Raw genomic sequence first — 23,865 nt, forward strand, 5'->3', positions numbered from 1 at the left:
AATCTCTAACCACCTGCTTACATGACTAAAGAGTCTTGCTACTTAGGCAAATTCACTTTTAGTTGTTTAGGTATTCAGAATCGGTGATTCGAACCAACATTCCACTAAATTTAGACAATATGCTACTCGACAAAAAAAATAAATATATTATACACTTCAAATAGTTTTTTTTTTTCTATTTATTATTCCTGTATATAAGTCTCAACTCAACTAGCAAGAAACACGCCAAAATTATTAAGTCTGATGCAGATTTATTATTCCATTTATAGTAAAAAAATTATTATTATTTTTCGTTTAATTAAGTTTGTAACAATAGTAACCAAAAAGAAGTTTGTAACAATAGTAACCACTAACCAAAAGAAAGTTTGAAACAATCATATTGCATTAAACTCTTTTACTTATGCATATCATTAATTCATTAATTAATCAATCAATTATGTCAAAAGAAATCAATCAATAATTAATTACACAAAGATCATTTCTTCTTTATTCTTATTCTTACATGGTAAGGTAAGTGCATTCATTCTATTTCACGATTATAGTAATTTTCTATTGTTCCTTCAATTTCTTCTTCTTCCTCGTGTTTCAATAAACCATCAAAAACCTTCATTTCTCATTTCTGAGATTGTTTCCGGCTACCCCAAATCCAAAAATCTTCTCTTTTCTTCCTTCAATCAATTAACCCTATCATTCACAATTACAAGGTTTGATTTTTTTTCTATATTTTTCTTGATTATGAATTTTTTTTGTGAATTTTGAAATCGTTTTGATATTTTCCTTTTAAACCCTTTGTTATTACTGCTGATTTTTGTAATTAGATTGATTAATTTGTTGTTTCTTTAATGCTGAAATGAAATCACATCACATAACCTTAGATTTGTGGTAATGGTTGATGAAAAAAAATTCAGTTTTTTTAATTTATTTTTTGTTGTGAATTGTGTTTATTAGGTGTTTTGTGAAGCTTAGAAGTAGCTGATTTGTTGCTATTGGTGTTTTGTGTTCAACATTGAATGGAAAAACTGAAATTTTATAGATAATGTGTCTTTTTGGGAGCATAATCATAGCATTCACTTATAATTTAACGTGAAGAATGAAAGAAAAGTGTTTTTACTTTACTTTTTGGGATCTCAGTTAATTTGCAGTGTTGTCAATCGCAGATCGCGAAAAATAACTGGTTGTAGCCGCTATTTGACAAACAATACTATTAGTAAATTAGTATTGTTAGTTTTAGCTATTTGACAACATTTAGTACTAAGTAGTGTATTTTGGAACAATATCAATTTGTTCAAATTTCGCTATAGCTGCTATTTGACAACATTGTTAATTTGCAATATTCAGTTACTCCATATTTGGGGGGCAGGGAGAGGGAACATGTTTTACTTTTATAGGCTTATGACTTTATTATTAGCACTTAAGTCAATTTCATTTTGTTGATAATTTTGATTAAAATGTATCGGATAAGGTTCGGATGGTTATTTTCTTTGTGTTTATGGTTATGGCACAGCAAAGGGCATACTGTAATACCGTCCAAATTGATCCTAAATATTGTATAATTGGTGTGCATGTTAACTAGTTAAGATCAATTAAGCAAATACTGTAACTAAGTGTGTGCAGATTTATTCTTTTCTCTTTTGTGTTAGTTTAGTAAAATGATAATGATGTTGTCTTTTTTCACTTTTGTTTTCAGGTTTTTGTCTTTATAATGTTAAGGGAGGCAAACTATGTCTTTTGTGTTCTGGTTTGAGAGGGTTAATTTGGAGTTTTTTAATGGAAAAGAAAAGAATCGATGACTATGAACCAGGTCCAGTTCCTTCACCACGAGGGTTGGATAGATTCGGGTTTATAAAACAGGATGCTAATACTTCTGAGGGTGGAGTCAAGACAAGTAGATCAGCGCATGAACATGAGAGGTATGTTGTTATTCTCATACTGCGTTATGTGTTTCTCTGTGTTTTTAAGCATGAATGAATGATCGTCAAAATATGGCTGGTGATTTTTAACTTTATTGTTGTCTATCTTTCATCAGAATTAAGGAGGGGAGAAGGGTTAGAAAATGGAGGAAGATGATCGGGGTTGGTGGGAGTGATTGGAAGCATTACCTAAGGAGAAAACCTTATGTTGTTAAAAGGCGTATAAGGAAAGGAATTCCCGATTGTTTGAGGGGCTTTGTTTGGCAGTTAATATCAGGAAGCCGAGACCTTTTGCTGATGAATCCTGGAGTTTACGAGGTAATCAAGTTAACCTATTAAAACGAAAAATCCCGATTCATTTTTAAATATTCTATAAGCTACAATTAGTGCTAGTCAAAGTGTTGCTTTTGCTGCAGTTCACCGACTAATATGAATTAACGAAAATTTAGATTTGTAAGGGCTACGGGTTAAAGTATAAAATAAAGGGATTAAAACAGAATATATACGAGATTTCCTCCTTGTTCTTTTTGACATTATCCTGAATTTAATTCCTTAATTGTTCCACATTTGTCGGTTTTCATTGACAAGATATGATGCTTATTGCAGCAATTGGTGATATACGAGACATCAGCCTCTGAACTAGATATAATTCGAGACATTTCTCGGACATTCCCTTCACATGTATTCTTCCAACAAAGACATGGACCTGGTCAGCGGTCCCTCTACAATGTTTTAAAAGCTTACTCAGTCTTTGACAGAGACGTAGGATATGTTCAGGTTTTACTCTGAAATCCATCACTCTTTTTTTTCCTCTTCTTGTCACAAATCAATTCATAATATTGATCAATTAAAAATCCAGGGAATGGGATTCTTAGCTGGTCTTTTGCTTCTTTATATGAGTGAGGAAGATGCGTTTTGGTTATTGGTGGCTTTGCTTAAAGGAGCTGTTCATGCCCCGATGGAGGGGCTGTATCTGGTAACTATTCTGTTCCATGAGTTCATTTGTTATGATGGTTGATACTATCATTATATTATGTTATCCCTTTCTCTTCTAATATATGTTTTGCATTGTTGTTAATTGTGGAAAATAGCAATTTGTTTAAATTCTATATGCTACAATGCTATCGCAGCGCTACACCGGCTATTTGACAACGCATGTCCTAAATATGTTGCCTATAGCACTGTAGAGATGCTATAGAAGCTGTTTGACAATGCCGGCGTTTTGTACGAGTAAAAACCCGAAAATGTTTTAAATTGCATGCATGATGTGACTGTTATGTTGTCTTTGAATGCAGACAGGATTGCCTCTGGTACAGCAATATCTCTTTCAATTTGAACGCTTGGTGAGGGAGCGTCTACCCAAGTTAGGAGAGCATTTTTCCGAAGAATGTATAAATCCTAGCATGTATGCAAGCCAGTGGTTCATAACTGTATTTTCATATTCCTTTCCATTCCATTTAGCTCTTCGAATCTGGGATGTCTTTCTCTATGAGGTTAGCCTTACTCTCCCCAAGAAGTACCATTTTTTTTCTCCTTGCCAGGACTTGTACCCTAGACCTCCAACTCCTTAACCCTTGGCTCAACCAGTATATACTATTACTAATATATAATAATGAGAATCTTATCCTTTCAGGGTGTTAAAATTGTATTTAAAGTTGGCTTGGCTCTATTAATGTACTGCCATGATGACTTGGTAAGTATCACATGATCTTTCGTTTTTTATGAGTCAAAGCAAATTCCTACTCATTGTTTGGTTCTTTATTTGCTTATCAGGTTAAATTGCCTTTTGAGAAACTGATACATGCCTTGAAAAACTTCCCCGAGGATGCAATGAATCCTGACACGTTATTGCCGCTGGCTTATTCCATCAAGGTTCTCTTCCTTTATTTGGTTTTCTATTTATTTTCAATTGCAAATACCCAAAAAGACTTGTTTCCCTCTCTGGCTATGACGCACCGACACAGACACCAAATATGGCATTGACACGTTGTCACCAGTAAAAATTTGATAAAATAGAATAATTAAATGTAATCACATATTTCGGTGACGCACACCAAACACGCATTCAATCTGAAGTGTCGGTGCTACATAGCTCCCAAGGTGTCACTTTTGTAATTATTAACATAAATAGAAAATTAAAACTGTATTCGGCTATTCTCGAATCAAACTGTAATTATTTTTCTGTTCTCAATAAGCTCAGATCTCTACTGTATTGATTTTTTATTTCTTAGTCGATTAAAATAATGAAAATTGAGATCTTTAGCTCTTCTGGCGAGTTCTCTTTCAAAATAAAAGATGTATTACTTGTTAAAGTCACACGATTCTCATGATTATGCATGTACATTTTGTTCTTATTATCAGATAACGAAGCGTTTAGAGGAACTGAAAGAAGAGTATGAGAAGAAGAATGGAAAGATGAGTCGATCCGGAGAACATTCTAAAAAGCCAATTCTTCCAAGCATTCACAGCAACTGAAGCAAGAGTACAACAAGCAGTAAGAAATCATTGGACCTACAGAACTATTTCTAAAGCAAACAACACCTCCAAATGAAGGTCTCTTTTGCTGCTAGTGTGAGAATCATACCCTTAGATTCTTTAATTGTATGTGACCTTATGCCACACCACATCCTTTGTATAATTATATTTAGTTCATGCTTGTTTTCATCTGGTTGTGCTCTTAGGGTTAAGTGAATGTGAAAATCGGTTGTATATGTAAAAACAGATATGGGTTTCTCGACTCCATTCTTCTTGTTTCCTACTAAGATGCGATGTTCAATCCACTTGTGCGGTTGTTGTTAACTAAAAAAATCTATTGTATATCAAAAAACTGATACAGTTCTCTTGACTTCATTATTTATTCGTGTTTTCTTTTACGTAAAGATGCAATTGTCATAGAAAATGTGTTTATTTTCTTAGAACAACTTTGTTCAAAAGAGAAAAGAAACAAGAAACACAGAAAGATTATTGTTTACAGTGTACAACTTATATTTAAATATTACGGTTTAGATTATAACATTATTTCTGCCTGCTTATGAGTACATATGAATCATACTCGACCATTGTTGTGAAAGTAGATACAAATAGTATTGAACTGATTGTTCTAAGCAATTGATTAAAGTCACAAAAATTTATATTGATTAACATTTTGATCTATATTGCTTAGTTTGAATTAGTCAAAAATAGTAATAGCATTTCACAATCTTAATTTCCTTCCCATTTCTATATCTCTTGTGAAAATAGTGGAGATGTTATTGTCAAAAAAAAAAGAAGAAAGAAAATAGTGGAGATGAGTGCATGGATTTATGATAAATTTGAATTACAATCTCTTTTTCAAAAACTGCATAAATATAATTTTGTTTAAAAATGACTTTCTTAGAAAAAATAAATATGAGAAACACATTATTATCCTTGGCAAGAACTCCCCTCAAAGCCCAACAAAAAAACAACGATAAATAAAACACCAACACGAAACATAATTGGTAAGGAACCGAAACAAAAATCTGGCTTCCGTAATCAATCCAAGTTAGAGTTTTAAAAGCTGAACTTTAATTGCCAACCACCAATTCACCTCACATGTTCAGTTCTTTAAATGACATGAAATGTCTCCGGTGAATGATTTAAGTCTTTCAACCAACCTTACTTGTCAAACTGAAGAACTTTAAACACTCCTACTAAAAAAGAATTTAGTGAATGATTTAAGTTTTGCGACCAACCTTACCTGCCAAACTGAAGAGCTTTAAACAATAGATACATTAGAAATGTTATAGCCTATGGTGTCAATGCTTTAAAAAAAACAACATATGCAAGGAAAGATAAATAAACCACCAACACGAAACATAGTTGGAAAGGAAACAAAGTAAAATTTGGCTTTTGTAATCAATCCAAGTTAGAGTTTTAAAAGCTGAACTTTAATTGACAACCACCAATTCATCTCACATGCTCAGTTCCTTTAAATGACATGACATGTCTCCGGTGAATGATTTAAGTCTTGCAACCAACCTTACCTGCCAAACTGAAGAACCTTAAACACTCCTACTAAAAAAGAATTCAGTGAATGATTTAAGTCTTGCAACCAACCTTACCTGCCAAACTGAAGAGCTTTAAACAATAGATACATTAGAAATGTTATAGCCTATGGTGTCAATGCTTTTAAAAAAAAAACAACATATGCAAGGAAAGATAAATAAACCACCAACACGAAACATAGTTGGAAAGTAAACGAAGTAAAATTTGGCTTTCGTAATCAATCCAAGTTAGAGTTTTAAAATATGAACTTTAATTGTCAACCACCAGTTCATCTCACATGTTCAGCTCTTTTAAATGACATGACATGTCTCCAGTGAATGATTTAAGTCTTGCAACCAACCTTACCTACCAAACTGAAGATCTTTAAACACTCCTACTGAAAAAGAATTCAGTGAATGATTTAAGTTTGCAACCAACCTTACCTACCAAACTGAAGAGCTTTAAACAAGAGATACATTAGAAATGCTATTGCTTATGATGTCGATGCTTTTAAAAAATAACATATGCAAGGAAAGATAAATAAACCACCAACACGAAACATAGTTGGAAAGGAACCGAAGTAAATTTTGGCTTCCGTAATCAATCAAAGTCAGAGTTTTAAAAGTAAAGTTAAAATCTAAATGTTTATGAAATATTAGAACACCACCATCGAGTTATATGAGATTAGAACACTACTTACTTGTTGCACTAACAATTATTACTAACCGAAATCGTCAATATCAGAATCATTAATATGTTAAATCAGGATTTGAGCTTCTGAATGCTTCATCGATATAAGGTAGAGTTTCGTGCTAATCTATTATTTATATGTTTAGGAGTTTTTCTCATGGAAACTTTCCTATGTGGCATTCTCTTGCTTAGCCAACTTTGTTTTCATCCTACATGGCATCTTCTCAAGCATCAGTTGCATATGTGTCATTTGTTTACAACTTTTTGAGTTTTATGTTCACAATTTTGGTAGTTTTTGATCTTCTTATCACATTTAAAACTCCTTAAAACTCATATTTAAGTTTTTTTTTTAATTTTAATTCTCTTTGTTTATAGGTTTCCTATGTGTCAACCTATTAGAGACTACTCATATACAACCAACTCATAGTATTTATTTTGCTCAATTATAAATATAGAAATTGCTCAATCAGGTTTTATGAACAAATGTCTATATATTAATATTTTGATACAATTGAAATTTTACATATGGAAACTTTTGATTATTGACCAACTCATTTTTGGAATATATATTTATTAAATTAAATCAATGCTGAAATGTATGGAAATTTTAAAAATTAAGGACCAAAAATCTACTATAGTTTCTATATATACGGGTCAACATGTAAGAGTGAGGGTCATTGAGTGTCTCAGCGCCTCTTCTCTATTTTCTCTTCTCACCTTCACTACTCTTCTTTTTTTTTTTTGACAGAATCACTACTTTTTTTTCTATCTATTGCTATTGTTGGTTATTTCTTATTTATTTGTTCAATATAATTTTTGTTGCTCTCAAGTGGAATGAAATCTAAATTTTATTTGTTTTTCTTTGCAGGTATTTTGTTTACTTGTGTTAGGCTACAATAAGAGGATTCAACATAAAAAAGAGAAATCATTTTCTTCTCTAAAGTCAATAATATTTTGTAAACTTCTTTTTTTTTTTGGTAGAAATTGTAAACTTCTTTTTAAGAAGCCAAAATATTATTCATCTATCTTTGTAACTTTTATTTACTATTTGGATTCTTGCAGAGACTGATGAAGATGACTACAAGGGATAAATAACATGTGTATTGGGAACAGAGGAGTGGATAAAATATTCAAGTTTAATTCTACAATCAGAAAATTGTACTAATTTTGAGTTATAATTCTTTATTTGCAGGTTCATATACGGAAGAACAACATTGTTTGTTATTCAAATTAGGATTAAGTATTATCAATTGATGTTAGAGTTTTAAGTATGGGGGCTGCTAATTTAGACCAAAGTGCACCTTTTCAGTTGGACCAAAATACCCATTCTTTTTAATTAATTAACCAAATTACCATCAATGGACGCGGATCCAGTGTTGCGCGCGTACCGCAAGACCATGGTTATAGGCCGTTGAATTCCATCAGACAGCCAAGATCTGATCTCATCAAGACTGTCTGATCAATCAGACAGCCCAGATCATCCGAATCCATCCGATTCCAGCGCGTGCACCACACTGGATTACACCCTGGAGAGAGAAGAATCTACTTTTTAAAAGCAGGACACGTGTCGCTGTCTGATTGGCTGGGCGTGATTTTTTTTCCATTTAATACTTTGAACTCAATTATTTCGTTGTAAATTAATTTTTTATTTTTTTTTATACCAAAATTCATAATTTTTTTTTCTCTACAAATAGAGACTTGGTTCGTTTGATTTGGACACAGAAAAAAAAACCCAATTTTTCACTACCTTAATCTCATTTTTCACTACCTTACATCAACTCACTGAAACCATTCTACCAGGAAAATGGTTTCAGAGTACAAATCTCTGAAACCATTCTACCAGCTAAATGGTTTCAGAAGCAAACACAATTAATAAATTACTCACTGAAACCATTCTACCAGTAAAATAGTTTCAGAGTACAACTATGTGCAACCATTCTACAAGCTAAATGGTTTCAGAAGCAAATAACTAATAATCAACTTACTGAAACCATTCTACCAGCAAAATGGTTTCAGATTACAACTCTCTGAAACCATTGTACCAGATAAATGGTTTCAGAAGCAAACACAATTAATAAATTACTCATTGAAACCATTCTGCCAGTAAAATGGTTTCAGAATATAACTATGTGCAACCATTCTACCAGTAAAAGGGTTTCAGAAGCAAACATTAGTTTTTAATTACCGTTTTATCTCATTTAATTAACTAAAAATAGTTTCAGGTCTTCAAAAATTTCATAAAATATACCAAAAGTTCCAGAATATTATCTACTATTTTCCTGGTATAATGGTTTCAGTGAGTTGGTTGAGTGGTGCGTGTTAAATTACAACACACAAGTAACGTATTTAGTAGACAAAAAATGAGATTAAGGTAGTGAAAAATTGCATTTTTTTTTCGGTGTCCAAATCAAACGAACCAAGTCTCTATTTGTAGAAAAAAAAAATTATGAATTTTGGTATAAAAAATAAAAAATAAAAAATTAATTTACAACGAAATAATTGAGTTCAAAGTATTAAATGAACAAAAATCACGTCCAGCCAACCATTGTGTGACACGTGTCCTACTTTTAAAAAGCAAATTTTTCTCTCTCCAGGGTGTAATCCAGTGTGGCGCACGCGCTGGAATCTGATGGATCAGGATGATCTGGGCTGTCCGATTGATCAGACAGTCTTGATGAGATCAGATCTTGGCTGTCTGATGGAAATCAACGGTCTGTAACCATGGTCCTTCGGTACGCGTGCGACACTGGATCCGCGTCAATTAATGGGTATTTTGGTTAATTAATTAAAAAGAATGGGTATTTTGGTCCAATTGAAAAAGTGCACCTTGCTAACTTAGACCTAAGTAGGGTCTAAGTTAGAAAACCCCTTTAAGTATTTATTTATATTTTTTATATTTTATTGTCATTTTTTTTAATCATATGTTTACTTATTAAAAAAGAATTATTGTTCATATTATTTTTTATTGGATTTAAATCATGCTTATAAATGTTTTTTTTACTATTATTTATAAATAAATGTTGTACTCTATTTTTTTACTCATTATTTTTTTATTTGTCTAATTTTTCATGTGATATTTAACAAATACACTGATAAAATAATAGAAACTCCTCGAATGACTATACTATAGAATGAATTGGAAAAATGTGGAATTGAGAAATTGATATGCTTAAAAAAAATTATTCTTAAACTTCATACTTATCAAGTAGAGAAAAATGTGTCATTGTCTGAAATATAAAAGGAATGAAGTAATTGACTTCATAGATTATTTTTCTATTTCATTTTATTATTCTATTAATTATGGTTTACCTTAACGTGGTTTTTCTAATAAAAAAAAATACATAGTGATTTGTACCAAACAAAATATTAAAATACGGGGGTATTGATAAAAAAAAAACCCTACATGGAGGTATTAAGCAAAAAATAACTTACACGGGGTGAGACATACATTTGTAGATTTTATTATATAAAAAATACGATATCAAATGAAAGCAGGGAAAGTAACAATGATTTTATATATAAAAAAAAAGAATTAAAAGCAATGATATCATGTATTACTTTATTTTTATTCTCCATACATCACTGTAAAATAAATAAATAAAAATAAAAACAAATAGATACATTTTTTAAAATTTGCACATTAACAAATGAGACATGCTTAAAAAAATTATATAAATTTTTTTTGTGTCAAGCAAATGACAAACAATTCTACTGTTCATTACTTTTCACACGGGGACATGAGATAAAATACTCCTGAAGAAAACAAATGTCTAAAGGAGAGAGATGACGATTAAGAACAAATATATTAACCGTTAGATTAGTTTTTGCATAATGACCTTTTTTTTTATGAAAATAAAAAAACAAATATATGAACATGTGAGTTGGGAACGGGGAGTGGAGTATCACTCTCCATTATGTCATTTCTCCTTAAAATCTCCAAAATTTGGATCTTTTATCATATTTAAATAAACTATTACATTAAATATAAAATTAATTTTACAAATAATTAAAAAAATCACAATATTAAAATTTTAATAATCCATATTTTTCATGTGTGAAAAAAAATGATCTATATTTTTCATAGAACATTAACCCGGGCGATAGCACGGGTAAGTTATACTAGTAACGTGTTATAAAACTATTCTAAACAATGATATATAAGTTTTATTTATAGGCTAGCATAATAGGCCAATTAAATGGACCAATGACCTATATGGATATCCACTAATAATATTGATAACAAGCTATCTCTTTTAGTTCTTTAAACAATACTTTAGGATACATGAGAGTATTTTAATTTAATTAAAGTAACTCTTATGTATAACAATTTATTCATTATTTGTTGCTACAAAAAGAATTTGACTACTTGTTTATAAGATCCAACTCAATTTTGAAAAATACAAATATTGTATTGTTAGGCTGAACAGAAGCTGAAGGTGCATGATAAAACTCAAAAAAAAAAGGGGAATTTGAATTGTGTTGACCATTTTTAACTTTTCCTTATTAACACAAAATAAAATATTTCAGGTAAATCAATACAATATCACTTGTACTTGCAAAATACCCTTTGGTTTTGTCTTATAGCGATTTTGCATAACATGTATGTTAAAAAGTCTCTCTTACATAAATGCTTAACCACTATAGGGATTCTAGGAATAACTTTCCAAATAAAGTTGTTTATTTTTTGAAGAATAATAAAGTTGTTTATTGTCTTCTACGAAATTATATATTTCCTTGTTCATATTTAAATTATATAATTGATATTTATTTTATTATTTACATATAATACTAGTATTTTTTTTTAATTAAAAATATTATTACCTTATAAGACATATTAATATATATAATAGGAAATTTTATATAAAGTGCTATAATTGATGAATAAGATGGAAAATATTTTTTAAGTTTTATGAGACAAAAAATAATAAATGATTTTTTCAGAGAATAAAAGTATTTCAATATCTATGATTAAAAAAAAAAAGTATTTCAATATCTTACCGTTTATGTTTATAGGTATAAAATAAAATTATAACTTACCAATAATGTTTAATAGACTAGTAGACTATATATATTGTACCTTTTGTTCAAATTTTCATCAAGCTAACTTTTAGTTTTTATAATTTTGATTTACTTGAAAAATGTCTTCTAAACTAACCTTGCTCATCCAAGGCCTCTTTATTGTTGTTGTTTTTATCTCTTCTTTGGGGGAAGCTAGGAAATTGCGTAAGATTTTCCCAAACTTTAAAAAGAGTTGTTTTTCATTTTGTTTTTATTTTCACGGATAATAATTTAACATGAAATAATAGTTATAATATCTACTCATTTTGACATTTTATTTGCAATTTGTGATCATATCATGCAGCTATAAACATTACATATGGATATATGTTATATTTAAACAGTAACTAACAAAATTTGTGAAAATTGTGTTCATTAGCATAAATTACTATTTTAGAGATACACTTGATGGAAGATATCCATAATTTGAGTTTTATTTTTCATGGTTTTTGCAGTTGAGGTTGCTACAAAGTCAACTAATGTGGACGGTGCAAGTATTGATTGTTTTATACCTGGTATTTCATGCATACCAGGAATCCCATTCCCAAATATACCAGGTATACCATCAATTCCAGGCTTACCCATACCGGTAATTCCAGGAATACCCATACCAACAATTCCAGGTGTACCAACAATACCTGGATGGCCTTGGACACCAACTCCACCTTCGACTCCTAAAACGCTTAATCCAACTTATGAATCACCCAGCTCAACTACGATATCGCCGAGTTCAACTCTTGAATGACAAAGTTCACATTATAAATTACTTAGTTCGCCTACTGGATTACCAACTTCACCTTATAAATCGCCAAGTTCTCGTTCACTTTGCGCAACTTACAATAATGTGTGGCTAATGTTTATTTGCAAGAAAATAATGTTTTTTTGTTTAATGAAAGAAAAAAATAATGTTGATTGTCTCATTATATGATACTTATTTGAACATATTTTTTTAATGAATGCCTTTGTCCAAAGTTGTGAAGGACATGCTTATTAAAGTTGTGTTGTTGGCTATTCCCTTTTGTTTTTTGAACATATTTCTGCTATCTTTCTCATTGGGGGATGAAATAAAAAAAATTACGATTTTTTTGGGGAGACATAATGAAAACCGGGGTAAGGGGATGTTTATTGGCTCTCCTCTAACAAATTGTCAAAGGAGAAACAAAACGGTGATAGAAGTTTTAAATGCAATATTGACGCTTCTTTCTGATCTTAGTAAAACTTCACGGGAATTGGAATTTACATTCGTGATGACAATGGTCAATATTTTGCGACGTTGAAATAGGAGTAGCGTGCAGCCTTTAATTTTGATAGTTTAACGTCTCTCATTATACATTAATATTTTGTAAAAATAAAACTTAATTAAACCAAAATGTGCTAATCTTACTCTATATATTGATTCAGTCACAGTGACTCTTATATTCGTAAATTTGGTTCCCTATATTTTTAATCACTTTTTTTGTGTTAATTAGTGTGCTTGTTTCCCTTTGAAGTTATAATTAGGAGTCACATATGTGTGTATGGATTTTGGATACCAATTTGGAAATGAAAATAATAAATTTCTATGCCATTCAAATTTGAAACTTCAATCTACTCATTAATCAAAATGTAAAATGATTACATTTGAAAATAAAAGATTAATTCTTGCAAAATAAATTAATGAGGTGAACAAATTTTATTTAAAGGAAACTAAATATGCCATAATAATCCAATTATCTTGATCATTGCAATTAGTTGTTTGTCCCTGTTGCATTCTTCACAGCATCAGCAGCTCCTTGTGCTGTAGCCTTTGCTTGCTCTCCAGCCTATGCACAAAGCAAAATTAAGGGTTCATTTTATAAAATAAAAAAATAAATACAATTAAAAATCATTTAATACTATTTCTTGCAAATCATATCAACATGGCAAGTGAATTTGGATTGCCTCATTTCATGTGATCACACATTTGTTGATTTCAACCGTCGAATTAAGATTGAACGACTCTTGTTTCGATCTTATATTTTTGACCTGATGTATCAAAGTTTAAAAGTCGATCACCCAATACTAATTTGACGGCAAATCAAATGATTGTGTCAAATGTGTGATTTTCTCACTAGAGCGAATTCAAATGTCGACAATTAATCAAAGCTGAAAAGTTACATGTTGGATGGATTCTTTTGCAGATTGAGCAGCATTGCTAGCCTTGTCCATCATGGTACTTGCCTTTTCCTACAAAAGCATGAAAATTTGTTAATAGATTACATGAGTTTGAAAGACTAATTTCAAATGAATGGAGACTACATGAGCTTGATTTTTGGAGGAGTCGTTAATTTGAAGTGATCTCGCTGCCAACTCGAGAAGTAATCTCATAACATGCGTTTAAAAAAAACATCGATGGTTATGAAATGAAGCGAGGCATACCTCGGTTTGGCCCTTGGCTTGTCCAGCATTGTAGCTCATTTGTTGTTGTGAGTCCATCTTGATAATATGAAACTGTTGAGTTATAAACTGAATGAATGAATATGAAGTGAAGATTTAATGTTGTTTGTATTTGTTTGAGATGATTATTTCTCACTTTCTGTTGGAACTTAAATAGTTTCTAACAACATTGGAGTATTCAACACGTGTACAAATTGAGATTCACAATTTGCTCCTTCATATACGTTTTTACAAGAGAAAATGTCATGCATGCTACTATTCTTAGAAAGAAGTTTAGAAAATTAATTAGTAAACAAAAAAATAATATACATGAGGATGAGATTTAATTTGTTCAAAAGTCTAATCACTCTCCTTAGCATGCATGGACAAAGTTTTTTTTTACTAATTATAGTGAGAGTTTAATTTGAAAGATAGGGTAAGTGAGAAATTATTATTAATTAAAGTGATATAAATAGTTATTTTACAATTATATTTTTTAAAGTCACAAAATCAAACTCTTACCATGCTCTTAAACAAAATAATTTCAATCATAGTTGAAAATGTTACCTTTATCTTTGAGCAAATACCATGACAAGTTAGATGTTTAGTTAAGTTAATTAACTGACTAGTTTTATCACTAAATCTCACTTCCATTTGAAGTTATATATTTTCTAAGATTGAATAATTTTATACTAAATTTTACATCAAAATATATTTTATTTTTTCAATAATAATTCTACATCAAACTTGTTTTAAGTGAACAAAACATTCAAGCATAAATTACTTCGTTTCAAAAAAAAATTTGACACAAAAAAAATAAATTCAGACTCTAAATAGTCAAGATTTGACCCATAAGCCTTTTTTTTTTTCACTAAAGATTTGGACAGTAAACCTGTTTCTCAACTTTTTTTAATGTCTCATCTTTAACCGGTTGAATTTTTTTTGTTAAATAATCTAGTGGCTAGACTCACACATAAATGCGGAGAAATATGAAATCCATGGTTTGAACCCCGGTCGCTCCAATAATATTTCTGATAGCTATCATTTGAGTTACACTTATGGAACTCTTAACCACTTGAATTACGTCTTAAGATAAGTTCATGTAGTATCTAAACTCAATACTAACTAAAATAGTTTTTGGTTACCAATCGTTAGTTGGTTTGGTGGTGATTGGCGCTGAACTTTTTTTTTTAAGTAGTTTTTCTTGGCTAAAATTTCATTTTGTAAAAATGAATATGGGGGAGCACTATGGTCCAAAATCCTGTATATTTAATAGAAAAATGCTATTGAGTGCCCCCGTAACGCTCTAAGCACCTTAAATTTTTGTGAAATTTTACAGAAATGTGTGAAGGCAAAGCATTGAAAATTAAAATGTTACATTTTTTGAATAAATTATTTATTTAAATGAAATGCTTATTTATGGGGACAAAAGACTTAGTTTAACCAAATTAAATTTATTCCAAATGACATCTAATACCAAACATTCCTTCAATAAGTACGTGGCCTCTCAAATGATAACCTAAAATTAGTAAAAGAAGTTTTCATGGTCAATTCATCCACATCTCTCTCCCACAAACTTCTCCAAAATAGCACAAAATCAACAAGACTACCACAAAAAATATGAAAGATGCCACGTGGCTTGCTTAAAGTTGAGTGGAGTAACTGCATTTGGTGCAATTTCTATGGAAAACTTTTGCTATATATATAGTTAAATCTCAACATTAATCTTCAATTCAATTCAATTCAAGTATTTCTTATAATTAATCTTCAATACATTCAGTTAATTTATTTCATATTCAAAGAAAATGGACTCCAACAGCGCAAGCTACAATGCTGGACAGGCCAAGGGCCAAGCAGAGGTTTATTTTAGTTACGACTTAATTGCAGTTTCGGTCCTTCTATTTTCACTATTTTACAAAATTAGCTCTCTATTTTAAAGTTTGATAGTTTTAGTCCTCTATCAAATATTTTGTCTAAATTTCCTTACAATTTCATCGAAGTTGATATTTTCACATCATCAGATCATATACCACATTGTTTAAAACATGTCACAACATCAATTTTTACATAAAGTATTTGATGGAAGGGCTGTCAATTTTAAAATAGAATGACCGATTCTACACAATAGCGAAAATAGGAAAACCAACACTGCAATTAAACTTTAAGTTAATATAATGCAACCTGTATTTTTTAATGAACATGTTTTGATTACATGTAATTTTTGTATTGATTATAGGAAAAGGCTAGCGGTCTGATGGACCAGGCTAAAAATGCTGCTCAGTCTGCCAAAGAATCATTGCAAGAGGTTGAAATATTTTAATTTAATTGTCAAAATTGTACTGTATGAAATAGACTTATAGCACAAATTCATGGCCTCAATGTAAAATCGTTTGCTTATACTTTTTCTTTTATTATTTGTAGACTGGTCAACAATTGCAGGCAAAGGCTCAAGAATCTAGTGAAGCTGCAAAGGATTCAGCAAACAAGAGCTAAATTATGTTTGATGGATCATGATGCTATCAACTTTCAATTAGTGATTTTCAATATTGTTTGAAAGGGCATTATATTATTATATGTTATAATATGCTCTTTTTTTGTTTTTTTTTGTTTTGTATGGTGAGTCTTGTGAATAACACACTTATGGTCCTCTAGGACTATATGTGATGTAGTTTTTCACTTAACTCATTAATAAATGAGTTTTAGTTTGGTGAAATTGTGATATTTGCTGTATTTGGTATCTTTTGCTGAAATTGTGACCTTGATAGTTGACATTAGATGTTAAACTTTATTTTGATAATAAATTCAATTCGTTAATTTTTGTTAATTCAATGGTTGTTAATATCACATTGTTTCTCTAGAAAATTCAAAATGCTGTAACCAAAAATCTCAAAACGCTCGACTCCTCCTTTCTTTCCTCTTCTGTCGATGAAGGTGCAGTACAAGAATAATGCGAAAAACATTTTCTAAAATTAAAATATACAATATGGAGAGTGGAAATTGTAAAATTTTGAAAGAACCAATATTTTAAAAAGGAATCTGAAAAATAAATATTGATTTTAATTAATCTCTTTGATACAACCTTAAATAATTCACCATATAGTAGTGGTATCGCACGCTGAGGCCGGTGGGGATTGGGTAACAATTTAGAGGTGGTCGTCGCTGATATTCTCCATGTGGCAGTAAGTTTGATTAGAAGAAGAAGAAGCTTATTATAAGTTTGCCAACAAGTAAGAAGAAATATAGAAAGAAGATGAAGTTAAGAAAGATGTACCAAGTTGATCGAAAACTGTGAAATGCATGTTGAGCGCGTTGATCCTAAAACCCAGAAATTGAAAATGGGGGCTGTATAGGCGTCGAAGAGAGAAAATCTTATTCACCAATCTAATTGTTACAATGAATGGGACAAGCTACTACTTATACCAAATGATTACATAATAACTAACTAAAGGTAGTTATTAAGTTAGTCAAAAAAAAAAAAAAAAGAAGAAGGAAGTTATTAAGCTAACAAACCTAACTTAAAAAGGAAAATAGTTAAGCTAACATAACTAATTAACTTGTGAAACAAGTAACCGCATATTACACATTGATTTCCTTGATATTTACAAAAACCAAATACAACGAAGTAGATAAATAGGATAAATGAGTAGAAAAGGTTGAGAAACTTCATTTCTCTTATAATTTGTATTAAATTGTTAAGAATCTCATATAAGTTGCGAGATGGTTTAAATATGAGCTGTGCTATATGGCACGATGCTCTATGTCGTCCAATTGGCACGACAACTTTAAATTTCTTTATATCATAGTAGCTTAATCCGTTTCAACTCATTAGACTAACACAAAAACAAAAAAAAGTAAGGAAAAAATAACAAAACACCTCTGTAGAAGAGTTACACGTATATCTATTTAAAACCAAATGTCAAGTTGCTAGCAGTATACTAAATAATTGGTACCAAGTGTTAGTTGGTTAAGTGGTTATTCATACTAAACTTATTAGAGATGACTATAGTTCGAGTCTCCGCAACTGTGATTGGAAGGTGGTTGGAACCACTTGATGTCAGAACCGACTCTGAATCAGATTAAACTAGTGGTGAAAGTCAAAATAATACTTCCTCCGATCACATATATATAAGCAAAAATTACCTTTTTAAATTCATTAGAAAAGTAATTTGGACTAGATATATTACTTTTCTAATGAATCTAAAAAAATAACTTTTGCTTACATATGTGACCGGGGGTAATAATAATAATAATAATAATAATAATAAGGCTTAAATATCATTTTCGTCCCTGTATGTTCGTGAATTTTTTGTTTTAGTCCTTGTATGTTTTTTTGTTGCAAATAAGTCCCTGAATGTACAAAATTTGCTGGTTTTAGTCCCTAAAGTCAAAATCCGCAGAAAAATCTGAAGGAAAATTTGCATGAAAACTGCAGATTTTCGTGAGGATTTTGACTTTAGGGACTAAAACCAACAATTCGCGAACATACAAGGACTTATTTGCAACAAAAAAAATACAGAGACTAAAACAAACAATTCGCGGACATACAGGGACCAAAATGATATTTAAGCCTAATAATAATAATTGATAGTATTGATTTGGAGTACTACTACGTAAAAAAAGATATTTGTGATGTAGTACTAATTCATTAAGAATGCACCACAAACCAAAACAATGATTTTGACTCAAAATAAAATAAGAGACAAAAATTAATTTGAAAACAGCACACTAGTCGTGCAACATGGACGACAACTTTTGTCGTACCACCGATCATTTTCCTTTAAATATATCTATGTTTGGTTCATCTTCTACATTCTCTAGACGTGCGTTTTTACCATCTAATGTGATTTATTTGTGTTGCAAAGATGTTTGGGTTTTTCTTATTAAATCAATTTTATGGTTCAAATTTGATTCTACGAGAAGCAGGAAATCCTAGCTTCTGTATGAAAATAGCACAGGAGGGAATGCAGTACCATGATCAACCGTTGATTTAATATATTTTATTATGTGAGTTACTATTCACAATTAAATGGAAGGTGATGATTTCACTTAAGAAAAAAGTGACCGGAGAGGATCCTCTCCCCTATGGAAATCAATTCTACCCATGTGGTTGTATGGTACATGTTATTCAACTAACCTTTATTACTTTTTTGTCCTCATAGCATACTTTTTGTCTCAATCTTGTTTGCCATTTAAATATAAATAAAACCCCTTTTGGTAATTTATAATGTCTAAAAGCAATTTTCATCTAAACTATCCAAACAACATGAATCGTTAATTAAGAATCAATTTTACGTGGGGTATCCAAACATAAATAAATCAATTATATCTAACTCACTCTTAACTAAAATCAATCCTCTCAAACTCAATTTTGTCAAGCAATTATTATCACCACATAACCAACATATACTATATATATTTGTAAAGTGAAGGCAATTTTTACCATACAAAACTAGTAGAGAATTTGTATTATTCACAAAACTGAAGAAGTTAAAACGTGGTTCACTTATTTATACGATGTAAAGATAAGCCTTGATCTATCTAACTATTGGTTACAACTTACAAGGAACTAATTATTTTAGGGTATGTTAAACTGTGCTCCCGCGAGGTAGGGGCTGATAGTTTTTAATAATTAATTTACCAATTAATTACATACAAGTCATGCTCTTATACAAATAGTGCGGAAGCTAGAAAGAACAGAAGGAGCATGCATATAAAACAGGATCTACGACATGTTGATTTATGAAGAATTAGTATTAGGAATACCTGGATAGAAGAATCCATTAGATACTAACCGTCAGATGGAAGTAGAACAAACCGATCCTGAAACGTAGAGAGAGAGACGGACGACAAGTATCCGTTGGCTAGTGTGGTTCTTCCTCAACCGGTACTCCTTATGTCTTGAATTCTCTTCAGATGGGGAGAAGAGGTTATTTGCTTGTGTACGGTATATTGGGGACCATAGCCTATATATAGTGTGATGGCCAATTAGGTTCCCATTATTCCGGAATTGGCCATCCTGACATCCACTCATATTTTCGTCCATATCCACTAATTAGTTCATTAATTAATATCTTAATAGAAATCCATTTAGCCTTTTAACTTTATCTGATCACTTATCAACTAAGGCTCTTATTATGATAAATAGCTAATATAATTAATTTAAATATAAATGCCCACATAACAATTATTGGAATATAATAATTAAATATAAAATATTCCAACAGGGGCCACTTGTTAAGCATACCAAAAAAGAAAATAAAAAATAAAATTAATATTGAAATGATTTTTTTTTATACTTTTGAGATATTGAATGCGCGTATTTCGAGAAATTTTTTTATTTTAATATGCTTAATCAATGTCTCTGAGGCACTGGTTAGCATTTTCCATTATTTTAAAAGGATTTTCAAGATATAATTTTTCCCTGTGCACACGGTGATACACACCGGAGTTATTATTGTTCTTTACAAATGACTTTGAATCTTTAAAATTGTTGTTATTGTATTTTATATGCAATGTTTCTGTTTCTATCAACTGAATTATCTTAAAGGGGACAAAACTATTGGTATATTATTAACCTATAATGTGTGACTATTGATTTTTTTTTTTTATTTTTGGTTTTTGGTATACCATACTCCTAGCTAAAATTTTATTAAAATTTTAGATATATAAATATACATTATGTTATTTTTAATTTAATTAAAAATAATATAATTCATGTGTCTATAATATATCAAACATTCATTGAAGTATGTGGCTCTCAAATGATAACCTAAAACTAGCAAAGGAAATTTTCATGGTCAATTCATCCACATCTCTCTCCACACACTTCTCCAAAATAGCACAAAATCAACAAGACTACCACAAACAATATGTAAGATGCCACATGGCATGCTTAAAGTTGAGTGGAGTAGCTGCATTTGGTGCAATTTCTATGGAAAACTTTTGCTATATATATAGTTAAATCTCAACATTAATCTTCAATTCAATTCAAGTATTTCTTATAATTAATCTTCAATTCATTCAGTTAATTTATTTCATATTCAAAGAACATGGATTCCAACAGCGCAAGCTACAATGCTGGACAGGCCAAGGGCCAAGCACAGGTTTCCCTACTCTTCTCTCATATATACTTTCTTTAATCTCAAATATATATAAGTAAAAACAATTCATATTTATTAGTTTTAAATATAATCAAATTTATTTTATATAGTAACTTAATGATCACATGTAATTTTTGTGTTGATTATAGGAAAAAGCCAGCGGTATGATGGACCAGGCTAAAAATGCTGCTCAGTCTGCCCAAGAATCAATGCAAGAGGTTGAAATTTTTTAATTTAATTGACACAATTATTGTATTGTATGAAATAGATTTATAGCACAAATTAAATTCATGGCCTAAATGTAAAACTGTTGCTTACATATTTTTTTAATTATTATTATGTGTAGACTGGTCAGCAAATGCAGGCAAAGGCTCAAGGAGCTGTTGATGCTGTGAAGGATTCAACAAACAAGAGCTAATTATGTTTGATGGATCATTATGAGTCTATCAAATTTTAAAATATGCTCTTTTTATTTTTTTGTATTTTTTTTTTTTGAGATTTCTACTCTTGTGAATAATAACACACTTTTGGTCCTCTAGGACCATGTGATGTAGTTTTAACTTAATTCATTAATCAATGAATTTTATTTTGGTGAAATTTTGTGACATTTATTTAGTATGCTTAACACGTTGTGATGGTAATCCAAAGGAAAGTGTGATGAAAATTATTACTTCCTCGGTTTCTTTTTAAAATAGTAATATTAAATTAACGAAATATATTTTTGCATTTTATCTTTCTATTATACGAGTTATGTATAATATCAAATTAACGAAGTTATATCAATTAATGAATTCTAAAGTGTACAAGCGACTTAAGTCTTCCACCATGCACCACTTGCGAATATTATTATAACCAATACAAATTTTACAACGGTGAATTTTACAAATTTTATGGTTGATATATATAATATAAACTTTCAATCCAACGGTGAATTTTGTAAAATTTGTATTTATTATAACTAGTGGTCAAATAGGCACGTTTCATGCCCATTTGTGTGATACGCGGTTTTCTATTGCGCTAATGTATATAAATTATAAACAATCCATATAAATTATACACTACCATTGAACCATATTTAGAGAAGATGGAGTAAACAACCACTTTGGTCCCTGAAAGTGTCACTCGCTGTCAAGTTAGTCCCTGAATGAAGGAAAACTAAAAAATAGTCCCTGAATGTTAATTCCGTTAGTCAATTAGGTCCAAAACGTTAGATAGACGTTAAATGTGATGATGTGGCATTGTTATTAGAATATTTTATTAATTTACTGATTTTTTTAATGTCCATTATGACTTTTATTTTATTTAACATCAATTTAAAAAAGACATAAACATAATAATTTAATTTCTCTTCATTCTTGCTCCATTTCAATTTTCTCTCCAAATTGCATCCACATTCTCTCTCTTGCTGCCCGTGGCAAAGACGACGGCGGTCAGGCGACAAGGTTTCAATAAATGAAAAAACTTTGATAAATAGAGAGAGCTCGTGACTAGGAGCAAGGATTTGGTGCTTGTTTTTTGTGGGTTGGCTTGCAGTGGTCGGAAATCGGCCGGGTTTAAAATCAATTGGTGGGTTTTCATCAAAGAGTTGAAGAGAAACATAAATCTCATATTTATATTTCAAGATCCGGCATCGTGGGTGACTGGAAACGGTATTTAAAGTGGCGGAGCTCCGACAATGATGGTGGTAGTTTAATGATCCGTTTGGTGAAGGAGGTAGAACTTTAATGAGTAGAAAAATGGTGTCGACCATTGGTGTCAGACGGTTTTGCAGCGATGCCGGAAAGATTGAGTGTGGTGGTGGGTTTGTGAGAAAGAAGAAGATTGAAATGTGTTTGAGAGAGGGGATTCATATAGGAAAATGTTGGAAAGAAGTGCATAATCACTAACTTGTTGGGATTGTGAATAAGTTTTAATCACATAGTTTGGTGTGGTGAGGTGTGGAGCGTGTGTTGTGATGGTGAAGGGGGAGGAGAGAAGAGGAAGAAGATAGCTAGATTTCTCAATTGGTTGTGTTTTTTTTCTTCTTCTTTGGATATTGTGTATTATTATTATTTTTTTTTAAATTGATGTTAAATAAAATAAAAGTCATAATGGACATTAAAAAAATCAGTAAATTAATAAAATATTCTAATAACAATGCCACATCATCACATTTAACGTCTATCTAACGTTTTGGACCTAATTGACTAACGGAATTAACATTCAGGGACTATTTTTTAGTTTTCCTTCATTCAGGGACTAACTTGACAGCGAGTGACACTTTCAGGGACCAAAGTGGCTGTTTACTGATAAGTGCCCAATTTTAGTTATAATGTTTGATAATTATGAGCACTTACCAATACTTTTATGAAGAAATCTTGTTTAAAATCCCTTTTGGTGTAAATATAACATTAAATCAAAGAGGAATTGATCCCAAGGCATTTTTTGTTAGGAATGGCTAGAAAAACAGGTTTTGAAGCCTTCGCTCAGCGAAGCCATAGCGAGCTACAGCGAACTAAACCAGTGGGTTAAGGGTCCATGGCGAGCTTCAGCGAGCAAGACAGCAAAATAAACGTTCGCTCAGCGAAAGATAGCGAGAGATGGCGAGCACAACCCGGGAGGAAGGGTCGGTTAGCGAGAGATAGCGAGCATTGGCGAACAAAGTGATGAGTCAAGCCTTTTGCTACGTGTCAAGAAACCCCTTGCTTAAGTAACTAGTTCGCTCAGCG

At 30.9% G+C, this 23,865-nt stretch overlaps 4 protein-coding genes across 4 annotated transcripts; 3 read left to right on the plus strand and 1 right to left on the minus strand.

Moving 5' to 3' along the window:
- The first annotated feature begins 348 nt into the window (after positions 1-348).
- LOC123908711 (EVI5-like protein) lies at positions 349-4,755 on the plus strand. The gene is made up of 9 exons (XM_045959429.1): positions 349-704; positions 1,688-1,910; positions 2,027-2,228; positions 2,517-2,687; positions 2,770-2,886; positions 3,206-3,403; positions 3,544-3,603; positions 3,684-3,782; positions 4,272-4,755. The coding sequence occupies exons 2-9, from the start codon at positions 1,768-1,770 to the stop codon at positions 4,383-4,385; spliced, it is 1,104 nt and encodes a 367-aa protein (XP_045815385.1). The 5' UTR covers positions 349-704; positions 1,688-1,767; the 3' UTR covers positions 4,386-4,755.
- An 8,628-nt stretch (positions 4,756-13,383) lies between these two features.
- Positions 13,384-14,177, minus strand: LOC123910137 (late embryogenesis abundant protein 2-like). The gene is made up of 3 exons (XM_045961189.1): positions 14,061-14,177; positions 13,800-13,868; positions 13,384-13,465 (listed from the first exon to the last, which is right to left on the minus strand). Exons 1-3 carry the CDS (start codon positions 14,115-14,117, stop codon positions 13,391-13,393), a joined length of 201 nt encoding a protein of 66 aa, XP_045817145.1. The 5' UTR covers positions 14,118-14,177; the 3' UTR covers positions 13,384-13,390.
- A 1,668-nt stretch (positions 14,178-15,845) lies between these two features.
- Positions 15,846-16,611, plus strand: LOC123911709 (late embryogenesis abundant protein 2-like). The gene is made up of 3 exons (XM_045963183.1): positions 15,846-15,916; positions 16,294-16,362; positions 16,479-16,611. Exons 1-3 carry the CDS (start codon positions 15,863-15,865, stop codon positions 16,548-16,550), a joined length of 195 nt encoding a protein of 64 aa, XP_045819139.1. The 5' UTR covers positions 15,846-15,862; the 3' UTR covers positions 16,551-16,611.
- A 4,349-nt stretch (positions 16,612-20,960) lies between these two features.
- On the plus strand, positions 20,961-21,754 carry LOC123911458 (stress-induced protein KIN2-like). The gene is made up of 3 exons (XM_045962873.1): positions 20,961-21,160; positions 21,307-21,375; positions 21,504-21,754. The coding sequence occupies exons 1-3, from the start codon at positions 21,107-21,109 to the stop codon at positions 21,573-21,575; spliced, it is 195 nt and encodes a 64-aa protein (XP_045818829.1). The 5' UTR covers positions 20,961-21,106; the 3' UTR covers positions 21,576-21,754.
- The last annotated feature ends 2,111 nt before the right edge of the window (positions 21,755-23,865 follow it).

This window comes from Trifolium pratense, linkage group LG2 (assembly GCF_020283565.1).
Source record: "Trifolium pratense cultivar HEN17-A07 linkage group LG2, ARS_RC_1.1, whole genome shotgun sequence".
NCBI lineage: Eukaryota > Viridiplantae > Streptophyta > Magnoliopsida > Fabales > Fabaceae > Trifolium > Trifolium pratense.

Excerpts from the sequence above, each read along its gene's own strand:
- LOC123908711 (XM_045959429.1), top strand. The coding sequence starts at position 1,768 with ATGGAAAAGAAAAGAATCGATGACTATGAACCAGGTCCAGTTCCTTCA. Across the intron at positions 1,911-2,026 it reads TCAGCGCATGAACATGAGAG|AATTAAGGAGGGGAGAAGGG; the intron begins GTATGTTGTTAT and ends ATCTTTCATCAG. Across the intron at positions 3,404-3,543 it reads GGGATGTCTTTCTCTATGAG|GGTGTTAAAATTGTATTTAA; the intron begins GTTAGCCTTACT and ends TTATCCTTTCAG.
- LOC123910137 (XM_045961189.1), bottom strand. The coding sequence starts at position 14,117 with ATGGACTCACAACAACAAATGAGCTACAATGCTGGACAAGCCAAGGGC. Across the intron at positions 13,869-14,060 it reads AAGCCAAGGGCCAAACCGAG|GAAAAGGCAAGTACCATGAT; the intron begins GTATGCCTCGCT and ends ATGCTTTTGTAG. Across the intron at positions 13,466-13,799 it reads CAAAAGAATCCATCCAACAT|GCTGGAGAGCAAGCAAAGGC; the intron begins GTAACTTTTCAG and ends CTTTGTGCATAG.
- LOC123911709 (XM_045963183.1), top strand. The coding sequence starts at position 15,863 with ATGGACTCCAACAGCGCAAGCTACAATGCTGGACAGGCCAAGGGCCAA. Across the intron at positions 15,917-16,293 it reads AGGCCAAGGGCCAAGCAGAG|GAAAAGGCTAGCGGTCTGAT; the intron begins GTTTATTTTAGT and ends TATTGATTATAG. Across the intron at positions 16,363-16,478 it reads CCAAAGAATCATTGCAAGAG|ACTGGTCAACAATTGCAGGC; the intron begins GTTGAAATATTT and ends TATTATTTGTAG.
- LOC123911458 (XM_045962873.1), top strand. The coding sequence starts at position 21,107 with ATGGATTCCAACAGCGCAAGCTACAATGCTGGACAGGCCAAGGGCCAA. Across the intron at positions 21,161-21,306 it reads AGGCCAAGGGCCAAGCACAG|GAAAAAGCCAGCGGTATGAT; the intron begins GTTTCCCTACTC and ends TGTTGATTATAG. Across the intron at positions 21,376-21,503 it reads CCCAAGAATCAATGCAAGAG|ACTGGTCAGCAAATGCAGGC; the intron begins GTTGAAATTTTT and ends TATTATGTGTAG.